The 21,754-nt window shown below is 37.2% G+C and overlaps 1 protein-coding gene across 1 annotated transcript in view; it reads left to right on the top strand.

Annotated features, from left to right (window-relative positions):
* The window catches only part of UNC13B (unc-13 homolog B), a gene marked incomplete in the record, with an annotated part of 1,551,453 nt that overhangs the window by 920,328 nt on the left and 609,371 nt on the right, over window positions 1-21,754 (top strand). Inside the window, 3 exon segments of the mRNA XM_053701016.1 lie at window positions 6,326-6,404; window positions 14,217-14,291; window positions 19,309-19,528. Of these exon segments, the coding sequence (XP_053556991.1) occupies window positions 6,326-6,404; window positions 14,217-14,291; window positions 19,309-19,528 (374 nt within the window).

Consider the following 21,754-nt stretch of genomic DNA (forward strand, 5'->3'; position numbering starts at 1 on the left):
TGTGCCAGTTCCTGTTCAGGAACGGGGTCTGGGGTTTTATTCAAATCTGTTCATTGTCCCAAAGAAGGAGAATTCTTTCAGACTAGTTCTGGATCTAAAAATTTTGAACCGTTATGTGAGAATACCAACATTCAAAATGGTTACTATAAGGACTATACTGCCTTTTGTTCAGCAAGGGCATTATATGTCCACAATAGACTTACAGGATGCATATCTTCATATTCCGATTCATCCAGATCACCATCAGTTCCTGAGATTCTCCTTTCTAGACAAGCATTACCAATTTGTTGCTCTTCCTTTTGGCCTAGCGACAGCTCCAAGGATCTTTTCAAAGGTTCTCGGTGCCCTACTCTCTGTAATCAGAGAGCGGTGTATTGCAGTGTTTCCTTATTTGGACGATATCTTGGTACTTGCTCAGAATCTCACACGAATCAACTAGTGTTGTTTCTTCAAAAACGTGGTTGGAGGATCAATTTACCAAAAAGTTCTTTGACTCCTCAGACAAGGGTAACCTTTTTAGGTTTCCAAATAGATTCAGTATCCATGACTTTATCTCTAACAGACAAGAGACGTCTGAAATTGGTTGCAGCTTGTCGGAACCTTCAGTTTCAATCATTCCCTTCAGTAGCTATGTGCATGGAGGTTTTAGGTCTCATGACTGCAGCATCGGACGCGATCCCTTTTGCTCGTTTTCACATGAGACCTCTTCAGCTTTGTATGCTGAATCAGTGGTGCAGGGATTATACAAGGATATCACAATTAATATCCTTAAATTCCAATGTTCGACTATCTCTGACTTGGTGGTTAGATCACCATCGTTTAGTTCAAGGGGCCTCTTTTGTTCATCCAACTTGGACTGTGATCACAACAGATGCAAGTCTTTCAGGTTGGGGAGCTGTCTGGGGATCTCTGACAGCGCAGGGAGTTTGGAAATCTCAAGAGGCGAGATTACCAATCAATATTTTGGAACTCCTTGCGATTCTCAGAGCTCTTCAGTTTTGGCCTCTTCTGAAGAGAGAACCGTTTATTTGTTTTCAGACAGACAATGTCACAACCGTTGTGTATGTCAATCATCAAGGTGGGACTCACAGTCCTCAAGCTATGAAAGAAGTCTCTCAGATACTTGCTTGGGCGGAATCCAGTTCCTGTCTAATTTCTGTGGTCCATATCCCAGGTATAGACAATTGGGAAGCAGATTATCTCAGTCGCCAGACTTTACATCCGGGAGAGTGGTCTCTTCATCCAGATGTGTTTTTTCAGATTGTTCAAATGTGGGGACTTCCATAAATAGATCTGATGGCTTCTCATCTTAACAGGAAACTTCCCAGGTATCTGTCTAGGTCCAGGGATCCTCAGGCGGAAACAGTGGATGCGTTGACACTTCCTTTGAGTTATCAACCTGCTTATATCTTTCCGCCTCTAGTTCTTCTTCCAAAAGTGATTTCCAAAATCATAATGGAGCGTTCGTTTGTACTGCTGGTGGCTCCAGCATGGCCACACAGGTTTTGGTATGCGGATCTTGTTCAGATGTCCAGTTGCCTACCTTGGCCACTTCCGTTAAGGCCAGAAATTCTATCTCAAGGCCCATTTTTCCATCAGGATCTCAAATCATTAAATTTGAAGGTATGGAGTTTGAACGCTTAGTGCTTAGTCATAGAGGTTTCTCTGACTCAGTGATTAATACTATATTGCAGGCTCGTAAATCTGTGTCTAGAAAGATTTATTATCGAGTTTGGAAGACTTACATTTCATGGTGTTCTTCTCATAAATTCTCTTGGCATTCTTTTAGAATTCCTAGAATTTTACAGTTTCTTCAGGATGGTTTAGATAAGGGTTTGTCTGCAAGTTCCTTGAAAGGACAAATCTCTGTTCTTTCTGTTCTGTTTCACAGAAAAATTGTTAATCTTCCTGATATTCATTGTTTTGTACAGGTTTTGGTTCGTATTAAGCCTGTCATTAAATCAATCTCTCCTCCTTGGAGTCTTAATTTGGTTTTGAAAGCTTTACAGACTCCTCTGTTTGAGCCTATGCATTCTCTAGACATTAAATTACTTTCTTGGAAAGTGTTGTTCCTTTTGGCCATCTCTTCTGCTAGAAGAGTTTCTGAATTATCTGCTCTTTCTTGTGAGTCTCTTTTTCTGAATTTTCATCAGGATAAGGTGGTCTTGCGGACTTCATTTAAATTTTTACCTAAGGTTGTGAATTCCAACAACATTAGTAGAGAAATTGTTGTTCCTTTATTGTGTCCTAATCCTAAGAATTCTCTGGAGAGATCTTTACATTCTTTGGATGTGGTTAGAGCTTTGAAATATTATGTTGAAGCTACTAAAGATTTCAGAAAGACTTCTAGTCTATTTGTTATCTTTTCTGGTTCTAGGAAAGGTCAGAAGGCTTCTGCCATTTCTTTGGCATCTTGGTTAAAGCTTTTGATTTTTCATGCTTATTTGGAGCCGGGTAAATCCCCGCCTCAGAGGATTACGGCTCATTCTACTAGGTCAGTTTCTACTTCCTGGGCTTTTAGGAATGAAGCTTCTGTTGATCAGATTTGCAAAGCAGCAACTTCGTTGCATACTTTTACTAAATTCTACCATTTTGATGTTTTTCTTCTTCAGAAGCAGTTGTTTCAGTTTGGTGGTTCTTCTTATAATTTCAGTTTTTTTCATTATAAGATTAAAACTTTTGATTTGGGTTGTGGATTAATTTTTCAGCGGAATTGGCTGTCTTTATTGTTATCCCTCCCTCTCTAGTGACTCTTGCGTGGAGTGCCACATCTTGGGTGTTTGCTATCCCATACGTCACTAGGTTTGAATAAGAATAGACCTTTCTTATACATCTACACTATGGTTTGTTTATCTGTTTTCTTCTAGGTTTTTTTTATTCTGTTGGATTTTTTATCAGTTGGATTTTTAACTTGTTGGATTTTAAACAGTTTGTTTTTTAAAAAAATCTGTGACTTGCTGCATTTTTTATATATATTTTTTCAATTTTTTGACTATATATATTTTTTCATTACCTGTGTATCATCAAAGAGCCGGATCGACATAGGACTCTGCTGGAGGACCCCCCCCTTCACATATAGACTTTTTCACAACTTTTTTTCTTTTTTCACATTTTTGCATTCTATATATTTTTTCTTTGTTGTGCACAGCAATTCAACTAACATATTTTTGCACCACTGGTCCAGTTGGATTAAATTTCACCATTTATTGCACCATTGCACAGACTTAAGGTTTTTTGAGACTGTTCTCGTTTATTTTATTTTCACTGTATTGGATTTTACACACACATCTTTTAGGTTAACCCTCTCAGTTTTGGATCCTAACAGATCCCTGGTTTGTACCACATTGATTACTACATTGATGTTTTGATTATTTGGATGTTTTGTATTTGAATATCTGCATGTTTGAATGGTATTTAGATGGTATTGAAATGCTTAAACACTGTTTATGCTTTTAACTGAATGTTTCAAACTGAATATCTGATCGATCTACCATTGCTGAATCTTTTCCTGAGGTTTAAGTGCTGATACTTTGACCTCTAGCTAGTTAATCAAGGGTTTAATTTGTATCTTCTTTATGAATGTGAAAATATCGTTATTTATTTTTATTTTCTGTTGTAAGAAATCATTTTAAACCTATCCAGATTAACATCTTACTCTCTAATTAGTATTTAGCCTCTTGCCTGATTATAGGCGCCGTATACATTACTAAAGAAATTAATTTATCAGGTAAATTCTTACATAAATTATGTTTTATACCTACCTGATAAGTTAATTTCATAATGGTGAGAGTCCACACGCCCTGCCCTGTTCAGGTGGCGGCAGTACCTGTTTTGCACTTCTTTTGCCGTGCTTTATCTTTTCGGTTTTTCCTTATCTACTAGGCTCTACATAGGAAGTGGGAGGAATTTAAAGCTCTGGTGTGTTAGGGTATCTTTTCCCTTCTCCTAGGGTTCTGGAGGGGAATTCCCATGGATGATTCGGGGGCTCTAACCATCATTAAATTTCATTTATTATGTAAGCATTTTTCTTTCGGCCATATTAACATGATTTACTGTCCAGGAAATCCTAAACTGATCGGATAGTTTGGCATTTAAGCTGGGGATATGAAAATATTTAACTGCATATAAAAGCCAAATGTGTTTTCATTCATGATTCAGATTGATTATCTTGGCATCCTGTGCTGAATTTTAAACAACTTTCCCAATTACTTCTGTTTCCTAATCTGCCTTGTTCTCTTGGTATCCTTTGTTGTAGGTTCAGGAGAATGCTTTCCTACAGGAGTTAGGATATTATAGGCGAAATAAACTCTCCCAATTTGCTGACATCAAATTCTACTGGGCGTCATTGCCCCGATCCCACAAATATCCTAATTATCTAAACACAGTTTTAGCCATTTTTTTTAATCCCCCCTCATCCACTTTATTTCATATCACAATACTCCCCCCTCCCCTGACCCTTGCCCCTCTTAATGCCTCAAGGATTCACACAATACCAAATGCTCATAGAACCCTGCTTTTGTTTGTTTTATTAATGTTTTCCATTCACTGATTTAGGTTTCTCTGGACCATTTGCTGTCTTATACCTCGAGGCGATGGACTTTGCGCTATTGTTTTATAACGGAAACTGACAAACTTATTATTGCTGTTTCTACATTTAATCAGTGTCTGTATATAAAAGTTTTATAAAGAAAATCACATGCTCTGTCTTAATCATGAAAGTTTAATTTTGGCTTTACTATCCTTTTAACTTAAAAGTACAATACGAGTCATACACCTTGCCTGGAACCCTCATGGTAAAATAGTAAAAGTAATTATTTCAGGATTCAGATAGAACATGCAATTCTAAACAATTTCCAATTGACTTCTATTATCGTATTTGCTTCATTCTCTTGGTATCCTTTGTTGAAGGAGTAATAATGCACTACTGGAATCTAGCTTAAAGCTAATGACAAGAGGCATATATGAGCAGTCACCAATCAGCAGCTTCTGTGCCTACCTAGGTATACTTCTCAACTAAGGATGCAAAGAGAAAAAAATAAATTAGATAATAGGAATAAATTGGAAAGCGATTTTAAAACGCATACTCTATCTGTATCCTAAAAGAAAAATTGGGTTTCATGTCCCTTTAAGAAAAGGTTGGGTCATTTGCCATTGTGTACAAAGATTCATGGTTTCTTTAAACTCAACTGCTTCCCTATACGTCCTTATTAAATTTGATATATTGCAAAGATGGATCGCTATTCTCACTTATAGGGTTTTGATGTAGATCATTAAAAGGTTTCTGAACTTTAGAATACTCTTAATGCAAATATGAGTTTGTAGTTTGATCTCCTTTTAAGTTTGAGAGGATGCACCCCAGGTGGTGACCTCTAAGAACGCATTATAGTTGCTTTATCTTCGCCTCCTTTTGTATATATGGGATTTCAGGTTTCCTTAGTACTTTGTTGCTATGAAAGACACCAGGTAAAATGAAAAGTACCTTCCATTTGCTTTGACTTATTTGCCCTGTTTTCTTAGGAGTTTCTTAGAAGTGATTCTACTTTTTTTCCGCTGTGCATTGACTTTTAAAAAGGACTTCCTCAATGCCTTTATACCAACTCTCCTGATATAACCTTGTAATAACTAAAGAGCGATCATTTCTGATACAGATTGTCCTTGGTTTTCCCACTGACAAAGCTTTCAAAAAGTCAAATTCAATTCCGTGTCCTGATATCTCAACTTTTAAATGATGTCACACAAGGAAGGGTTTGCCACCAGACAACATATTAGATCAACTACACCAGAAGCAGCTTTTATCAAACAAAGACTTTTTTTCTCCTATTTGGAAACACATCAGCCTTTTAAAAGCCAATCCTGAGACCAACACACAGCCAGAAAATATTGTATTATAACTAGCTGCCATTTTGGATGTCTTGCTAAACCAAATGTTATCCAGTAAATTATTGCCTACAACTGCTACACATTTTCATATAACAGATGATTAAACTGTGGTCAAAACTAAAAAGTCCATAAGTGAATTTCAGTTTTGAATAGAAGCACTTTTTGTAATATACTTGCATTAGTAAAACGTATATGCAGTGACAGTAGGAGATGGCATTTGTCATTGCTGACATGTCATGCAAGCCACGGCTGACTCCGTGTGTACGCCGATAAAACAGCATTTACTAGAAGCATTCTCTTGCTTACACCGGCATATTTTGCTTATTTCAATTTAGACTATTTTGAGATTATAATCTGATTAATAAAAAATTGATTTTACCATAAAAGATGCAATGTATACTTTCAATATTATTAGTGTTATTTCTTTATTTTTGTGTGATTTCAGGCCTGGAGGGGGTTTGTATGGCATTGACAGTATGCCTGACCTACGCAAGAAGAAGCCAATTCCTCTGGTCAGCGATTTGGTTAGTATTTGTTTGCTTCTTTATTTTATTGTTTGTTTAATTTATTATGTTTTCAGGTATATTATCAAACCAATAAGCAATTTTCAGTTGATTTGTCACACACAATCAATTGCTCAACACTAAATAGAACAATACATGGATTTTAAAGGCATATTGACAGATGAATTTGACGTGACTGCCGTTGTGTTACTTTAACTGCAAGTAAATAGATGTACCAGCATTAGTTTGTAATAATTTGCCTTTTACTTCCTTCCTGTTCTCATGTGGATTTAAAGGGACGTGGGTGTGATGCATTAACATTTGCACATCATTTCTAGACCAGCTTCTATCAGCTGTTTCCACCTTTAAAAATGCATTTGTCATATTTATATATCAAAAGGTCTGGCTGCAGAAAGCTAAGCTCACTCGTCATGCACATTTTTTATTTTATTTGTTTCACAGCCCTATTCAGAATGAAGCCCAGTGAGAAACCGGCATAACATACCAGCACTTCCAATTCTAAACCTTAAAAAACAGAGCAGACGTCGCTCTTCACAAGGCGTATAAGCTGTTGCAGGATATGTACATGCGTTTCTCCTCCAGACATTTGTAGGAGCTTTGGGAAATTGTTGTTATAAAACAAGCAGATTTGTATAAAATTGGCCTGTTTGTTTGCTGGCAAACTCCATCTTACAAAAATAGCCCCAAAAAAGCAGCACACATGAAAAGGTATCTGTGTGTTTTGTGGCGCTGATTCTTCACCCTGCACATTTGCCGCAACAATTACATATTACTGAACCATAAAAAAACATAACAAAGTGCAAACTACCATGTGACTTACAAGCAAAAGAGTCGGTACTGGTGTCAAGCAAATATACTCTCTTGCTTTTGGCAAGTAGTGCTGAGATTCCTATTAGAGTGCAATAAGCTTTCATCCATGGGAATTCCTAGATTAACATTCTATTTCATTTCTTTTTAAATAACCATGAAAAATATGGCTGTCTTGAAGTGTATAGACACAATTTGTAATTCATTTAGTATCTTCTTTAATCTCGGTGTTAGAGACATGAGTGATTCAGCCAGTTTGAGCCATTGTATTCTGGGTAGCTGCTCATCACTACATGTGACAGTGACTGATTGCTCTCTGTGAGCATGCAACTCTACGTCTGCCACACTCACGCACTTCTGTACAAAGGGCACCTAATACAGAGTACAAATGTAAATACTTTATTAATCTTTATACAAAAAAATATTACAATAAAAGTAACGGTTTTAAGTTGTTGTTTTTTTCACCCTGCGGTTGGTGCCATCTGCTAGACTTGACAGTCTTGTGATCTAGCTTTCTCCATATGCGTGAAAGGCTAAATCAATACAGCTCCTGTCAATAAAACAGAAATAACTGCCAGGAGCTGTATATGGAGCTCTCAAGCAGTTATTTGTTGTACGGTTAGGGGACTGTGTGTTTGGTTGGACACTTTCCTCTGTGTGTACGTGCACTGGTGTTTTACATGAGGGTGCGCCATTGCACGTCAGTATTGAGCATTATTCTGGCTGTGCCATCTTTGTATTGTGCATTTCATATCAGATACATCATTTTACCCATCCATTGGCATCACACTTCTGCTGACATGCGCTCGCCTGCCATTATTTAAAAGCCTTCAGTATTCTTCTCATGCTTAGTGTGTCAGACCCAATTTCACAGCTTCTCTGCGATACATCAGCCTCAAAGCTGCTATTGATTTTCATATTTTTCATTTTATTCATGATTTTTTTGTGGGGGGTTTTGTTTTGGAGCCTTGTGAATAATGCTGCTCTTCAGTCGTTTTTAACAGAAACTGGTTTAGTGGATGATATTCTGTCCCCATGTTTGTTTGCAAACATCTTATTTATAGGTTTTCTGTCTGTTTCTATTGTTTCTTCGTTATCGATTATTCATTACATTATCTCATGAAAATTGTCATATCTTTGCTCTGTTTCCTCTTCAGTTTTTGGATACAGGATCAGTAATGTATCCACCTGAAAAGATAACGTTTCAGGACTTGGGTTCCTGTCCACTTTAAACAGGACTGATCGTCATTGGTGAACTCAAGTTAGGAAATGAGCAAAGAATTACAAAAAGTAGTCTTTAGTCTCCATTGCATTAAACTTAACCAGTTATTTTGCTCTCTCTTGAAGTGCAGTGTAAAAGATCAGCTCTGTTCTCCAGCAGTGGGAATAGTGTTTGATAAACCTGCCGATTAACCATGAAGCCACATGCTGAACTTGAAGTATGTTCAGCAAACGGGAATAGAGAATTTATATTACATGATATTGTTTTAGGGAAAATAAACTGTCAAATATAAAATCGTAAATAGTGTATATTAACATAAGATACAGAATTTGTCGCTAGGAAATGATGAAAAAAAAAGAATTTAGCTTTATATTAAACTCTATAAAATCTTTAAAACTATTAGATACAGATTTTTCTCCCCTGTTTAATCCATCTGTCTGTGTCTGTGTCAATTTGCCACTATCGAGAAACTGTGCACTATGTTTTAGGAATATTCCCTACCCATCATGGGATCATGTAATTATTAAGCCCTAGGGCTTTCTGTCTAATAGACATATTGACATATGAATATTCCCTACCCATCATGGGATCATGTAATTATTAAGCCCTAGGGCTTTCTGTCTAATAGACATGATGACAGGAATATTCCCTACCCATCATGGGATCATGTAATTATTAAGCCCTAGGGCTTTCTGTCTAATAGACATATTGACATAGGAATATTCCCTACCCATCATGGGATCATGTAATTATTAAGCCCTATGGCTTTCTGTCTAATAGACATATTGACATATGAATATTCCCTACCCATCATGGGATCATGTAATTTTTAAGACCTAGGGCTTTCTGTCTAATAGACATGATGACAGGAATATTCCCTACCCATCATGGGATCATGTCATTATTAAGCCCTAGGGATTTCTGTCTAATAGACATGATGACATAGGAATATTCTCTACCCATCATGGGATCATGTCATTTTTAAGCCCTAGGACTTTCTGTCTAATAGACATGATGACAGGAATATTCCCTACCCATCATGGGATCATGTAATTATTAAGCCCTAGGGTTTTCTGTCTAATAGACATGATGACAGGAATTTTCCCTACCCATCATGGGATCATGTCATTTTTAAGCCCTAGGACTTTCTGTCTAATAGACATGATGACATAGGAATATTCCCTACACATCATGGGATCATGTCATTATTAAGCCCTAGGGCTTTCTGTCTAATAGACATATTGACATAGGAATATTCCCTACCCATCATGGGATCATGTAATTATTAAGCCCTATGGCTTTCTGTCTAATAGACATGATGACATAAGAATATTCCCTACCCATCATGGGATCATGTCATTATTAAGCCCTAGGGCTTTCTGTCTAATAGACACAATGACAGGAATATTCCCTACCCATCATGGAATCATGTCATTTTTAAGCCCTAGGACTTTCTGTCTAATAGACATGATGACATAGGAATATTCCCTACCCATCGTGGGATCATGTAATTATTAAGCCCTAGGGTTTTCTGTCTAATAGACATGATGACAGGAATATTCCCTACCCATCATGGGATCATGTCATTTTTAAGTCCTAGGACTTTCTGTCTAATAGACATGATGACATAGGAATATTCCCTACCCATCATGGGATCATGTTATTATTAAGCCCTAGGGCTTTCTGTCTAATATACATGATGACATAGGAATTTTCCCTACCCATCATGAGATCATGTCATTTTTAAGCCCTAGGACTTTCTGTCTAACAGACATGATGACATAGGAATATTCCCTACCCATCATGGGATCATGTTATTATTAAGCCCTAGGGCTTTCTGTCTAATATACATGATGACATAGGAATTTTCCCTACCCATCATGGGATCATGTCATTTTTAAGCCCTAGGACTTTCTGTCTAACAGACATGATGACATAGGAATATTCCCTACCCATCATGGGATCATGTCATTTTTAAGCCCTAGAACTTTCTGTCTAATAGACATGATGACATAGGAATATTCCCTACCCATCATGGGATCATGTAATTATTAAGCCCTAGGGCTTTCTGTCTAATAGACATGATGACATAGGAATATTCCCTACCCATCATGGGATCATGTAATTATTAAGACCTAGGGCTTTCTGTCTAATAGACATGATGACAGGAATATTCCCTACCCATCATGGGATCATGTAATTATTAAACCCTAGGGCTTTCTGTCTAATAGACATATTGACATAGGAATATTCCCTACCCATCATGGGATCATGTGATTAATAAGCCCTAGGGTTTTCTGTCTAATAGACATGATGACATAGGAATACATGACCACTACTCATGTGCTGTTTTCTTCTCCCCTTAAAAGATCCCGATTACACATTTTGTCTTGGGTCTGTACAGCTGCTAGAGTATGGCTGATGAACGCTTCTCAGAACGTATGACTAAAGTGATGATGTTATTATACAAACAATTATCTCATGGGCACTATTGCAGTAAACCATGCTACATGCATACAACAGATTTACCACGCCTTCTCTAAACCATTGCCAACCCATAGCCTGGAAGCCACTATGTGGCCCTGCAGTGCTTTTTATCTGACACTCTAGTTACCTCCCTATTCAACACTACATCGCTACCTTTCCTTGTTTGCAATACACAGAGTGATCTTTTCTGCAAATTTACATATTCGTGTCCTTATTCGGTTGGTCCAGCAAGTGAAATAGAGATAATTTGAATGTGGCCTGTCACTTGAATAGGTTGGACACAGCTGCATTAAGACCCCCTCTGATAAATACAGCTAGTATAGTCTGTTAGTTTTAGCTGTTTCTAGTTTAAAACTGTTCTTAGTAGGTTCATCTAGAAAAGTGTTTTGGGAATGTTGTTTTTATTATCTTCTTCCATTTTTAAATGTGCATTAAGAATGCATAGCTGTGAAATAAACATTAATAATATAGCCTTAATATGCAGGGTCCTCTATGGCTTATTAAGTGATTCTGAGACATTTAAAATATTGGTTTAATATATGTTGTATGTTAAAGGGACATGAAACCCCAAAAATGTATTTTCTTAAAGGGGCACTGAACCCAATTTTTTTCTTTCATGATTCAGATAAAAGCATGATATTTTAATCAACTTTCTAATTTACTCCTATTATCAATTTTTCTTCGTTCTCTTGCTATCTTTATTTTAAAAGCAGGAATGTAAATCTTAGCAGCCAGCCCATTTTAGGTTCAGCACCATGGATAGTGCTTGCTTATTTGAGGTTGACATTAACCCAGGTTCTCAACCAAAAACGGGCCGGTTCCTATGCATCACATTCCTGCTTTTTAAATAAAGATAGCAAGAGAACGATGAAAAATTGATAATAGGAGTAAATTAGAAAGTTGCTTAAAATTGCTGCTCTATCTGAATCATGAAAGAAAAAATTTGGGTTAAGTGTCCCTTTAACTTTCCAATTTACTTTAGCAAATTTGCTTTATTCCCCTTATATCCTTTGTTGAATGAGCAGCAATGGATTACTGGGAGCTAGATGAACACATTAAGTAATCCAATTACAAGAAGCATACACGTGCAGCCACCAATCAGCAGCTGGCTCCCAGTAGTGCATTTCTGCTCCTTAGCCTACATGCTTTTCAACAAAGTATACAAATTGAACAAAGCAAATGAGATAATCAAAGTAAATTGGAAAGTTGTTTAAAATTGCATGATCTTACTGAATTCAGTTTGTCACTTTACTGTCTCTTTAATATGCAAATATTCCCATTAAAAGCTTGGCATTATGTGCATTCTATCATTATATGTGGGAAGGGTATGGGCACCCCTTGTACGCTGTATCTACAGATATTGTGGGGGACACACCATGGAAATCTGCTCCTTCTAACATTGTCTTTCTCTTGTCTTTGTTGAATTAACCTCTTATTCTCTTATATGCCGACATTCCTTTTCTTCAGGCTATGGTAAGTGGTGTGCCCACCCGAGCTTAGCCAACACTGTGTTATTTATCCTTTAGATTTGTTTTTGTTAAATACATCACTGATTGAATGGGACCTTTGTAGCACAAATCTCAGAACCTGAACCTGCAATCAATAAAGTCGTTTCCTTGTGTATACTCTGTGCTTTAAACTGTCTCAAATCATTTAGCTCTGGCCCTGTCCTTGCGCTAATTACTATCATTTCAGTGCAAGGAAACAGCCAGCCTCTGTGTATACAATGATTCTGTTTGTAGTTATTTTCTTTCTAATTGTGCTGCTTTGTATCCCTGGTACACAGTAGTCTCATGTGCTGCTTTGTATCCCTGGTACACAGTAGTCTCATGTGCTGCTTTGTATCCCTGGTACACAGTAGTCTCATGTGCTGCTTTGTATCCCTGGTACACAGTAGTCTCATGTGCTGCTTTGTATCCCTGGTACACAGTAGTCTCATGTGCTGCTTTGTATCCCTGGTACACAGTAGTCTCATGTGCTGCTTTGTATCCCTGGTACACAGTAGTCTCATGTGCTGCTTTGTATCCCTGGTACACAGTAGTCTCATGTGCTGCTTTGTATCCCTGGTACACAGTAGTCTCATGTGCTGCTTTGTATCCCTGGTACACAGTAGTCTCATGTGCTGCTTTGTATCCCTGGTACACAGTAGTCTCATGTGCTGCTTTGTATCCCTGGTACACAGTAGTCTCATGTGCTGCTTTGTATCCCTGGTACACAGTAGTCTCATGTGCTGCTTTGTATCCCTGGTACACAGTAGTCTCATGTGCTGCTTCTGCAAAAAGGGATTGTTATAACATTTCCCTTAGACAAAGACCAGCTAGTAGTATTAAGGTAACAGGTATTGTTATACAAGAATTGCCACTTCTAGCATTCATTACATTTTTTCAACTTGCCTAAAAAAAAAAAGAGCATGAGGATTATATTGGCCATACAAATCCTAAACTTTATTATTTTATTTTTGTAATTTAATTTGATTTATCTATAGTTTTCTCAGAGACGCCCTCAGTTTGTTAGAATTGAAAGCTTTTACAGACTGAAACCATTGTGATCAGTGATTGGCGCTGAATGTAACCCTGCCTTGCATTCAGATGATTTATCTCTGCCTTATGTATATGCCAGCAATACTGATCTCTTAAAAACCAGTGCTTGGCATCTATGTGTACTTTAAACTTTTTTTTCTTCTCCATTTTATGTTCATTTTATTTATATTTAATTTTACTTTAATTTAAAGGGATGTAGAACCCAAAATCAAACTTTCTTGATTCAGAGAGAGTACAACTACAGACAATAAAGCTTTCCTTTTTATCTATATGATCTCTTGGTATCTTTTCTTGAAACTGAGCCTTCCATAAGAGGATACTGAGGTAGTCATCAGTAGTGTTGCACACGGAGGCAACCCCTCGCCTACCTAGGTATTCTGCCATGGACAGTTTTAATGAAGCATTCCAGTTTCTTTTTTTATTCTGTATCTGGATCATAAAAGTTTAATGTTGGCTTCCATGCCCCTTTAATGGAACGCTAATGTGTATCTGCAAGCATTAGGCTATTGTATATGCAATGCATTTCCACAAAATAAGCAGGGTATATATGTGGTTCTGTTGCCAGTAAAATGGAAATCTTCTCTATGTAGGCAAACTATTTCACTACTGCTTCCTTTTAGGGCTGAATATGGCAGCTGTATGTTAGCAGGAGCCTGAATGCACCTCTGTACTGTACTCCTGCACAAGCACTATTGCCTTTTAAATAAATCCATGCAGAAAATGCAGCAACTTGTTAAATGCTCTTTTCCTTTCTAGTCGCTGGTACAGTCTCGGAAGGCTGGGATCACCTCCGCTATGGCTACGCGCACTTCACTTAAGGACGAAGACCTGGTAAGGATTTTGTATTTGTAAATTGCCACTAAGAGGTGTCTTATAAATGACGTAATTTGCTGAATTTTACAACTAAATCGAATCATTTACTTTTAAGTTAATGAAAGAGAGTTCCATTTACAACGGGTTTTTTTTTTATCTTCTTCTGGTTTTGCATTATTTTTACAAAGGTAATAAGCTGTAGTATATATAACAAGTAGGCAATAATCTGCAGTATAGCGAGTAGGCAATAAGCTGCAGTGTATATATAGTGAGTAGGTAACAAGCTGCAGTATATATAGCAAATAGGCAATAAGCTGCAGTATATATGTAGTGAGTAGGCAATAAGCTGCAGTATATATATAGTGAGTAGGCAATAAGCTGCAGTATATATATATAGTGAGTAGGCAATAAGCTGCAGTGTATATATATATAGTGAGTAGGTAACAAGCTGCAGTATATATATAGTGAGTAGGCAATAAGCTGCAGTATATATATAGTGAGTAGGTAACAAGCTGCAGTATATATATAGCGAGTAGGTAACAGCTGCAGTATATATATATATATAGTGAGTAGGTAACAGCTGCAGTATATATAGTGAGTAGGTAACAAGCTGCAGTATATATAGTGAGTAGGTAACAAGCTGCAGTATATATAGTGAGTAGGTAACAAGCTACAGTATATATAGTGAGTAGGTAACAAGCTGCAGTATATATAGTGAGTAGGCAATAAGCTGCAGTATATATATAGTGAGTAGGCAATAAGCTGCAGTATATATATAGTGAGTAGGTAACAAGCTGCAGTATATATATAGTGAGTAGGTAACAAGCTGCAGTATATATATAGTGAGTAGGTAACAAGCTGCAGTATATATATAGTGAGTAGGTAACAAGCTGCAGTATATATATAGTGAGTAGGTAACAAGCTGCAGCATATATATAGTGAGTAGGTAACAAGCTGCAGTATATATATAGTGAGTAGGTAACACGCTGCAGTATATATAGTGAGTAGGCAATAAGCTGCAGTATATATATAGTGATTAGGTAACAAGCTGCAGTATATATATATATAGTGAGTAGGCAATAAGCTGCAGTATATATATATATATATATATATATATATAGTGAGTAGGTAACAAGCTGCAGTATATATAGTGAGTAGGCAATAAGCTGCAGTATATATATAGTGAGTAGGCAATAAGCTGCAGTATATATAGTGAGTAGGCAATAATCTACAGTATATATAACAAGTAGGCAATAAGCTGCAGTATATATAGCAAATAGGCAATAAGCTGCAGTATATATATATAGTGAGTAGGTAACAAGCTGCAGTATATATATATAGCGAGTAGGCAATAAGCTGCAGTATATATATAGTGAGTAGGTTACAAGCTGCAGTGAATATACAGCGAGTAGGCAATAAGCTTCAGTATATATATAGTGAGTAGGTAACAAGCTGCAGTATATATATATATATAGTGAGTAGGTAACAAGCTGCAGTGAATATACAGCGAGTAGGCAATAAGCTTCAGTATATATATATATATAGTGAGTAGGTAACAAGCTGCAGTATATATAGCGAGTAGGCAATAAGCTGCAGTATATATATAGTGAGTAGGTAACAAGCTGCAGTGAATATACAGCGAGTAGGCAGTAAGCTTCAGTATATATATATATATATATAGTGAGTAGGCAATAAGCTTCAGTATATATATATATAGTGAGTAGGCAATAAGCTTCAGTGTATATATATAGTGAGTAGGCAATAAGCTTCAGTATATATATAGTGAGTAGGCAATAAGCTTCAGTATATATATATAGTGAGTAGGCAATAAGCTTCAGTATATATATAGTGAGTAGGCAATAAGCTTCAGTATATATATAGTGAGTAGGCAATAAGCTTCAGTATATATATAGTGAGTAGGCAATAAGCTTCAGTATATATATAGTGAGTAGGCAATAAGCTTCAGTATATATATATATATATAGTGAGTAGGCAATAAGCTTCAGTATATATACAGCGAGTAGGCAATAAGCTGCAGTATATATATAGTGAGTAGGTAACAAGCTGCAGTGAATATACAGCGAGTAGGCAATAAGCTGCAGTATATATAGTGAGTAGGTAACAAGCTGCAGTATATATAGCGAGTAGGCAATAAGCTGCAGTATATATATATAGTGAGTAGGCAATAAGCTGCAGTATATATAGCGAGTAGGCAATAAGCTGCAGTATATATATAGTGAGTAGGTAACAAGCTGAAGTATATATATAGTGAGTAGGCAATAAGCTGCAGTATATATATAGTGAGTAGGTAACAAGCTGCAGTATATATAGCGAGTAGGCAATAAGCTGCAGTATATATAGTGAGTAGGCAATAAAAGTGTATATAGAGTATGTGACCCCATCCCATCATATCGGTAATTTCTCCACCATCAGTGCTGATAAGGAAGAGGGGCCTGTTTATACATAGGTGTGTGATTATTTGTGTTACTATATAGAGGCACTAAACACATCTTGCCTTTGTGTAATAATTGTTATTGTCCCTAGAGAGGCCAGAAAGCAAATTCTATAACCTGAGTTTTCTTTAAAATGCCTTAGTTTAAATCATCTATGTGATACAAGAAAACCCAGGTTACACAATTTGCTTTTTTATCTGTTTAATGTCCCTTTATTAGTCTTTAACACATTTGAAAGAGACCTGGGCCAGTTTTATCTGTCATCCTGGGAGGTTTATAGAAGGATAGAGAATGCTAGATATGTTTCACTGGCATTACTGACCAGTACATCACGTTATCGTGTTCATTGTACATTTAATACAGAAAGAGAAGCAATCTGCTAGGAATGAACAACATCTCACTGGCTTGCCCTATAGCAGGTTACCAACTGGGAGTAGTTTCTTTTAGCACAATTGTGCTTTCATAAAAGAGAAATTTACTGAAGTATATCAGTCTGATTCCGCCTAACAAGGTTACCACAGCCCCTAAATCCCAGGCAGTTCTCCTCTGAACAAGGGAAATGTCAACCCCAGATGATTATCTAGGCACATTGGGCAAAGAGTCCACGTCTGGTTTCCCCCATCACTCTTAGGGAGACTTTCCCCAGGTTCATAATTCAAATACATACAATGTCAGTCCTAATATGGCTGCACCTTACTGACGAGGCCCAAAGAAGGCTGAAACAATCATCTGGGGTTGCCATGTTCCTTTCTCAGTGGAGGATTGTCTGGGATTTCAAGGCTGGAAAGCACAATTGGGCTAAAAGGTGCTTCCCCCACTTGGTAAATAACCAGAGAACAAGCTAATGAGCTGTTGTTCATTCCTGGTAGAGCGTTTCTCTATCTATATGTATTTGCAATTCGACTCTAGAGAAGTTTCCCTAAGGGTGACTTGGGAAACCAGATGTGTTCTCCTTGCCCAGTGTGCTTAGAGGAATAGGCTGCACCTCACTGTTGAGTTCCAAAGAAAGCTGAAATGACCATATGGGATTGCCATGTTCCTTGTTCAGAGAATGATTGCCTGGTATTTTGGGGTTGGACTGACCTTGTTAGGTGTTTAAACCACAATTAGGCTAATAGAGGCTGATCCCAGGTGGTAACAAGCTACTACGCTTTTGTTTGTTCCTGGTAGAGCGCTTCTCTTTCTGCATGTATCATTATACATTTAGGGCCAGATTACTAGTGGAGCGCAAATGTTTGCACGCAAGCAATATCGGTTTTCACGATCATTTGTGCGCAGGTTAATTTGTGCTGGTATTACAAGATGAAAGTAAACATGATCGTTTGAGTGCAATTCAAGTTAATGGTTAACGCGCCCTCAGAGCTGTGGTTAACTGTTTCTCGAAAACAAAAAAGTGTCACAAAACACATCAAAAATACTTTACAAAGTACACTTATTATAACACCCTCTAATAAAAATTATTTATAAAAAATATTGCACAAAAAGTTATATGGTCTCAAAGATATAAAGTCTCAGGTGTTAGAAGACAGGCAAAGGGCTTTAACATTGAGATACATACATATACATCTATAACGATGGATAGCTATGTATTTATGTCTGTATATGTGTACAGATGTATTTAAGTATTTATATGTGTGTATATGTATTTACAGACATATATATTCACATATAAACACATATATAGACGTATAGATAAGTGCATTAGAGCCCTTTGCCCTACAGTTTGCAGTAGATGAAAAAGAAAATCACATTTCTGCAATATTCATATTTTATAAAGTGTTATACTGTGTATTTACTGTAAATATTATACATTCCAGTCTTCTGCACATAGCAGAATATGTTCTAAATATTTATAAATAGATATTCCTATATATATCTGTATATATCTATACCTATATATTATCATGTATATATAGTTATAAATATATTGTACCAAAATACCAAATATTTCAGAAATATTTATTTATGAATAAATAGAACATATTCTGTTATGTGCAGAACATTGAAATGTGAAATATTATTATTTTCATGTCAGGTTACCGCACATGAGAATATGTGATCGAGTGGGTTTTTTTTCTCACTTTTTCTTTATTGACTTCTATCGGCTTTTTGTGTGTGTAGGGTTAGCGTGAACACAATAACTTTTCTTTCAACTCGTAATACCAGTGCACCCCAACGCGCGCAAAAAGTTTACATCCACGAAAGTGCTAAATAGAGTTCCACTCGTAATCTGGGCCTTAATAAATGTTGTGAGATCAGCTCTTCCAAAGTGACAAACTCTTTTGCAACTGATGGGCTCTATAGTCTCAAAAATTGTATATTTAGGGCATTTTGAACGTTTGAAGAAAAAGTAGTGACACTAAATATCAAAAGTATCTGTAACTAGTCTCTGCAAGTTCCGCAACAGTAAGATTCACCTGATGCATATTTATATACTTTCATATCTGAATTGTAAAAATACATCTATACAGTAGGTGGTTTATAATTATACATTAAATACTCTGTTGTGATTAGTAAGATACTGATTCTGATGTTTTATTAATATTCGTCTCTCATATCTGTGAATGCTTCATTTGTTTTAGAAGTCACATGTATACAAGAAAACCTTACAAGCCTTAATTTATCCAATCTCCTGCACAACCCCTCACAACTTTGAAGTGTGGACTGCCACAACACCAACCTACTGCTATGAATGTGAAGGTCTGCTCTGGGGAATCGCACGTCAGGGAATGCGCTGCACAGAGTGCGGGGTGAAATGTCACGAGAAGTGCCAAGACTTGCTGAATGCTGACTGCCTGCAGCGTGAGTAATGGCTTCTGCTGGCTTATCTTCTCTTAATGAGACGCTGAACCTAACTAAATAAAATGTCTTGAACAAAAATCTAAACAATATATGTGTACAAGTGTTTTGTTCCATACCTAGTTTATTGCTCTTTCATACAATGTGATCATTACATAAATTGTGGCAGTACATGTAACAAACCTAGAAACCCCCTACTATATCTCAGCTCAAGAAGAAGTTACTTAGACAGCTATTTATAGAACAAACAGATGCTAAACTAGACAGTTCTAATAGATTGAAAAGATGTTGTTTTCTCCAACATAGGTGTGTCCGGTCCACGGCGTCATCCTTACTTGTGGGATATTCTCTTCCCCAACAGGAAATGGCAAAGAGCCCAGCAAAGCTGGTCACATGATCCCTCCTAGGCTCCGCCTACCCCAGTCATTCTCTTTGCCGTTGTACAGGCAACATCTCCACGGAGATGGCTTAGAGTTTTTTAGTGTTTAACTGTAGTTTTTATTATTCAATCAAGAGTTTGTTATTTTAAAATAGTGCTGGTATGTACTATTTACTCAGAAACAGAAAAGAGATGAAGATTTCTGTTTGTATGAGGAAAATGATTTTAGCACCGTAACTAAAATCCATGGCTGTTCCACACAGGACTGTTGAGAGCAATTAACTTCAGTTGGGGGAACAGTGTGCAGTCTCTTACTGCTTGAGGTATGACACATTCTAACAAGACGATGTAATGCTGGAAGCTGTCATTTTCCCTATGGGATCCGGTAAGCCATGTTTATTAAGATAGTAAATAAGGGCTTCACAAGGGCTTATTAAGACTGTAGACTTTTTCTGGGCTAAATCGATTCATTATTAACACATATTTAGCCTTGAGGAATCATTTATTCTGGGTATTTTGATATGATTATATCGGCAGGCACTGTTTTAGACACCTTATTCTTTAGGGGCTTTCCCTAATCATAGTCAGAGCCTCATTTTCGCGCCGGTATGGCGCACTTGTTTTTGAGGACAGCATGGCATGCAGCTGCATGTGTGTGGAGCTCTGATACATAGAAAAGTCTTTCTGAAGGCATCATTTGGTATCGTATTCCCCTTTGGGCTTGGTTGGGTCTCAGCAAAGCAGATTCCAGGGACTGTAAAGGGGTTAAATATAAAAACGGCTCCGGTTCCGTTATTTTAAGGGTTAAAGCTTCCAAATTTGGTGTGCAATACTTTTAAGGCTTTAAGACACTGTGGTGAAATTTTGGTGAATTTTGAACAATTCCTTCATACTTTTTCGCAATTGCAGTAATAAAGTGTGTTTAGTTTAAAATTTAAAGTGACAGTAACGGTTTTATTTTAAAACGTTTTTTGTGCTTTGTTATCAAGTTTATGCCTGTTTAACATGTCTGAACTACCAGATAGATTGTGTTCTGACTGTGGGGAAACCAAGGTTCCTTCTCATTTAACTATATGTATTTTATGTCATAAAAAAATTTAGTAAAAATGATGCCCAAGATGATTCCTCAAGTGAGGGGAGTAAGCATGGTACTGCATCATCCCCTCCTTCGTCTACACCAGTCTTGCCCATACAGGAGGCCCCTAGTACATCTAGTGCGCCAATACTCCTTACTATGCAACATTTAACGGCTGTAATGGATAATTCTATCAAAAACATTTTAGCCAATATGCCCACTTATCAGCGAAAGCGCGACTGCTCTGTTTTAGAAAATTCTGTAGAGCATGAGAACGCTGATGATATGGTTTCTGAAGGGCCCCTACACCAGTCTGAGGGGGCCAGGGAGGTTTTGTCTGAGGGAGAAATTTCAGATTCAGGAAACATTTCTCAACAAGCTGAACCTGATGTGATTACTTTTAAATTTAAGTTGGAACATCTCCGCGCTCTGCTTAAGGAGGTGTTATCCAATTTGGATGATTGTGATTATCTGGTCATTCCAGAACCACTATGTAAAATGGAAAAGTTCTTAGAGGCCCCGGGGCCCCCCGAAGCTTTTCCTATATCCAAGCGGGTGGCGTACATTGTTAGTAAAGAATGGGACAGGCCCGGTATACCTTTAGTACCTCCCCCCATATTTATAATATTGTTTTCCTATAGTCGACCCCAGAAAGGACTGATGGCAGACAGTCCCCAAGGTCGAGGGGGCGGTTTCTACTCTACACAAGCGCGCCACTATACCCATAGAAGATAGTTGTGCTTTCCAAGATCCTATGGATAAAAAATTAGAAGGT

The sequence above is a fragment of the Bombina bombina genome, chromosome 2, assembly GCF_027579735.1.
Source record: "Bombina bombina isolate aBomBom1 chromosome 2, aBomBom1.pri, whole genome shotgun sequence".
Taxonomy (NCBI): domain Eukaryota; kingdom Metazoa; phylum Chordata; class Amphibia; order Anura; family Bombinatoridae; genus Bombina; species Bombina bombina.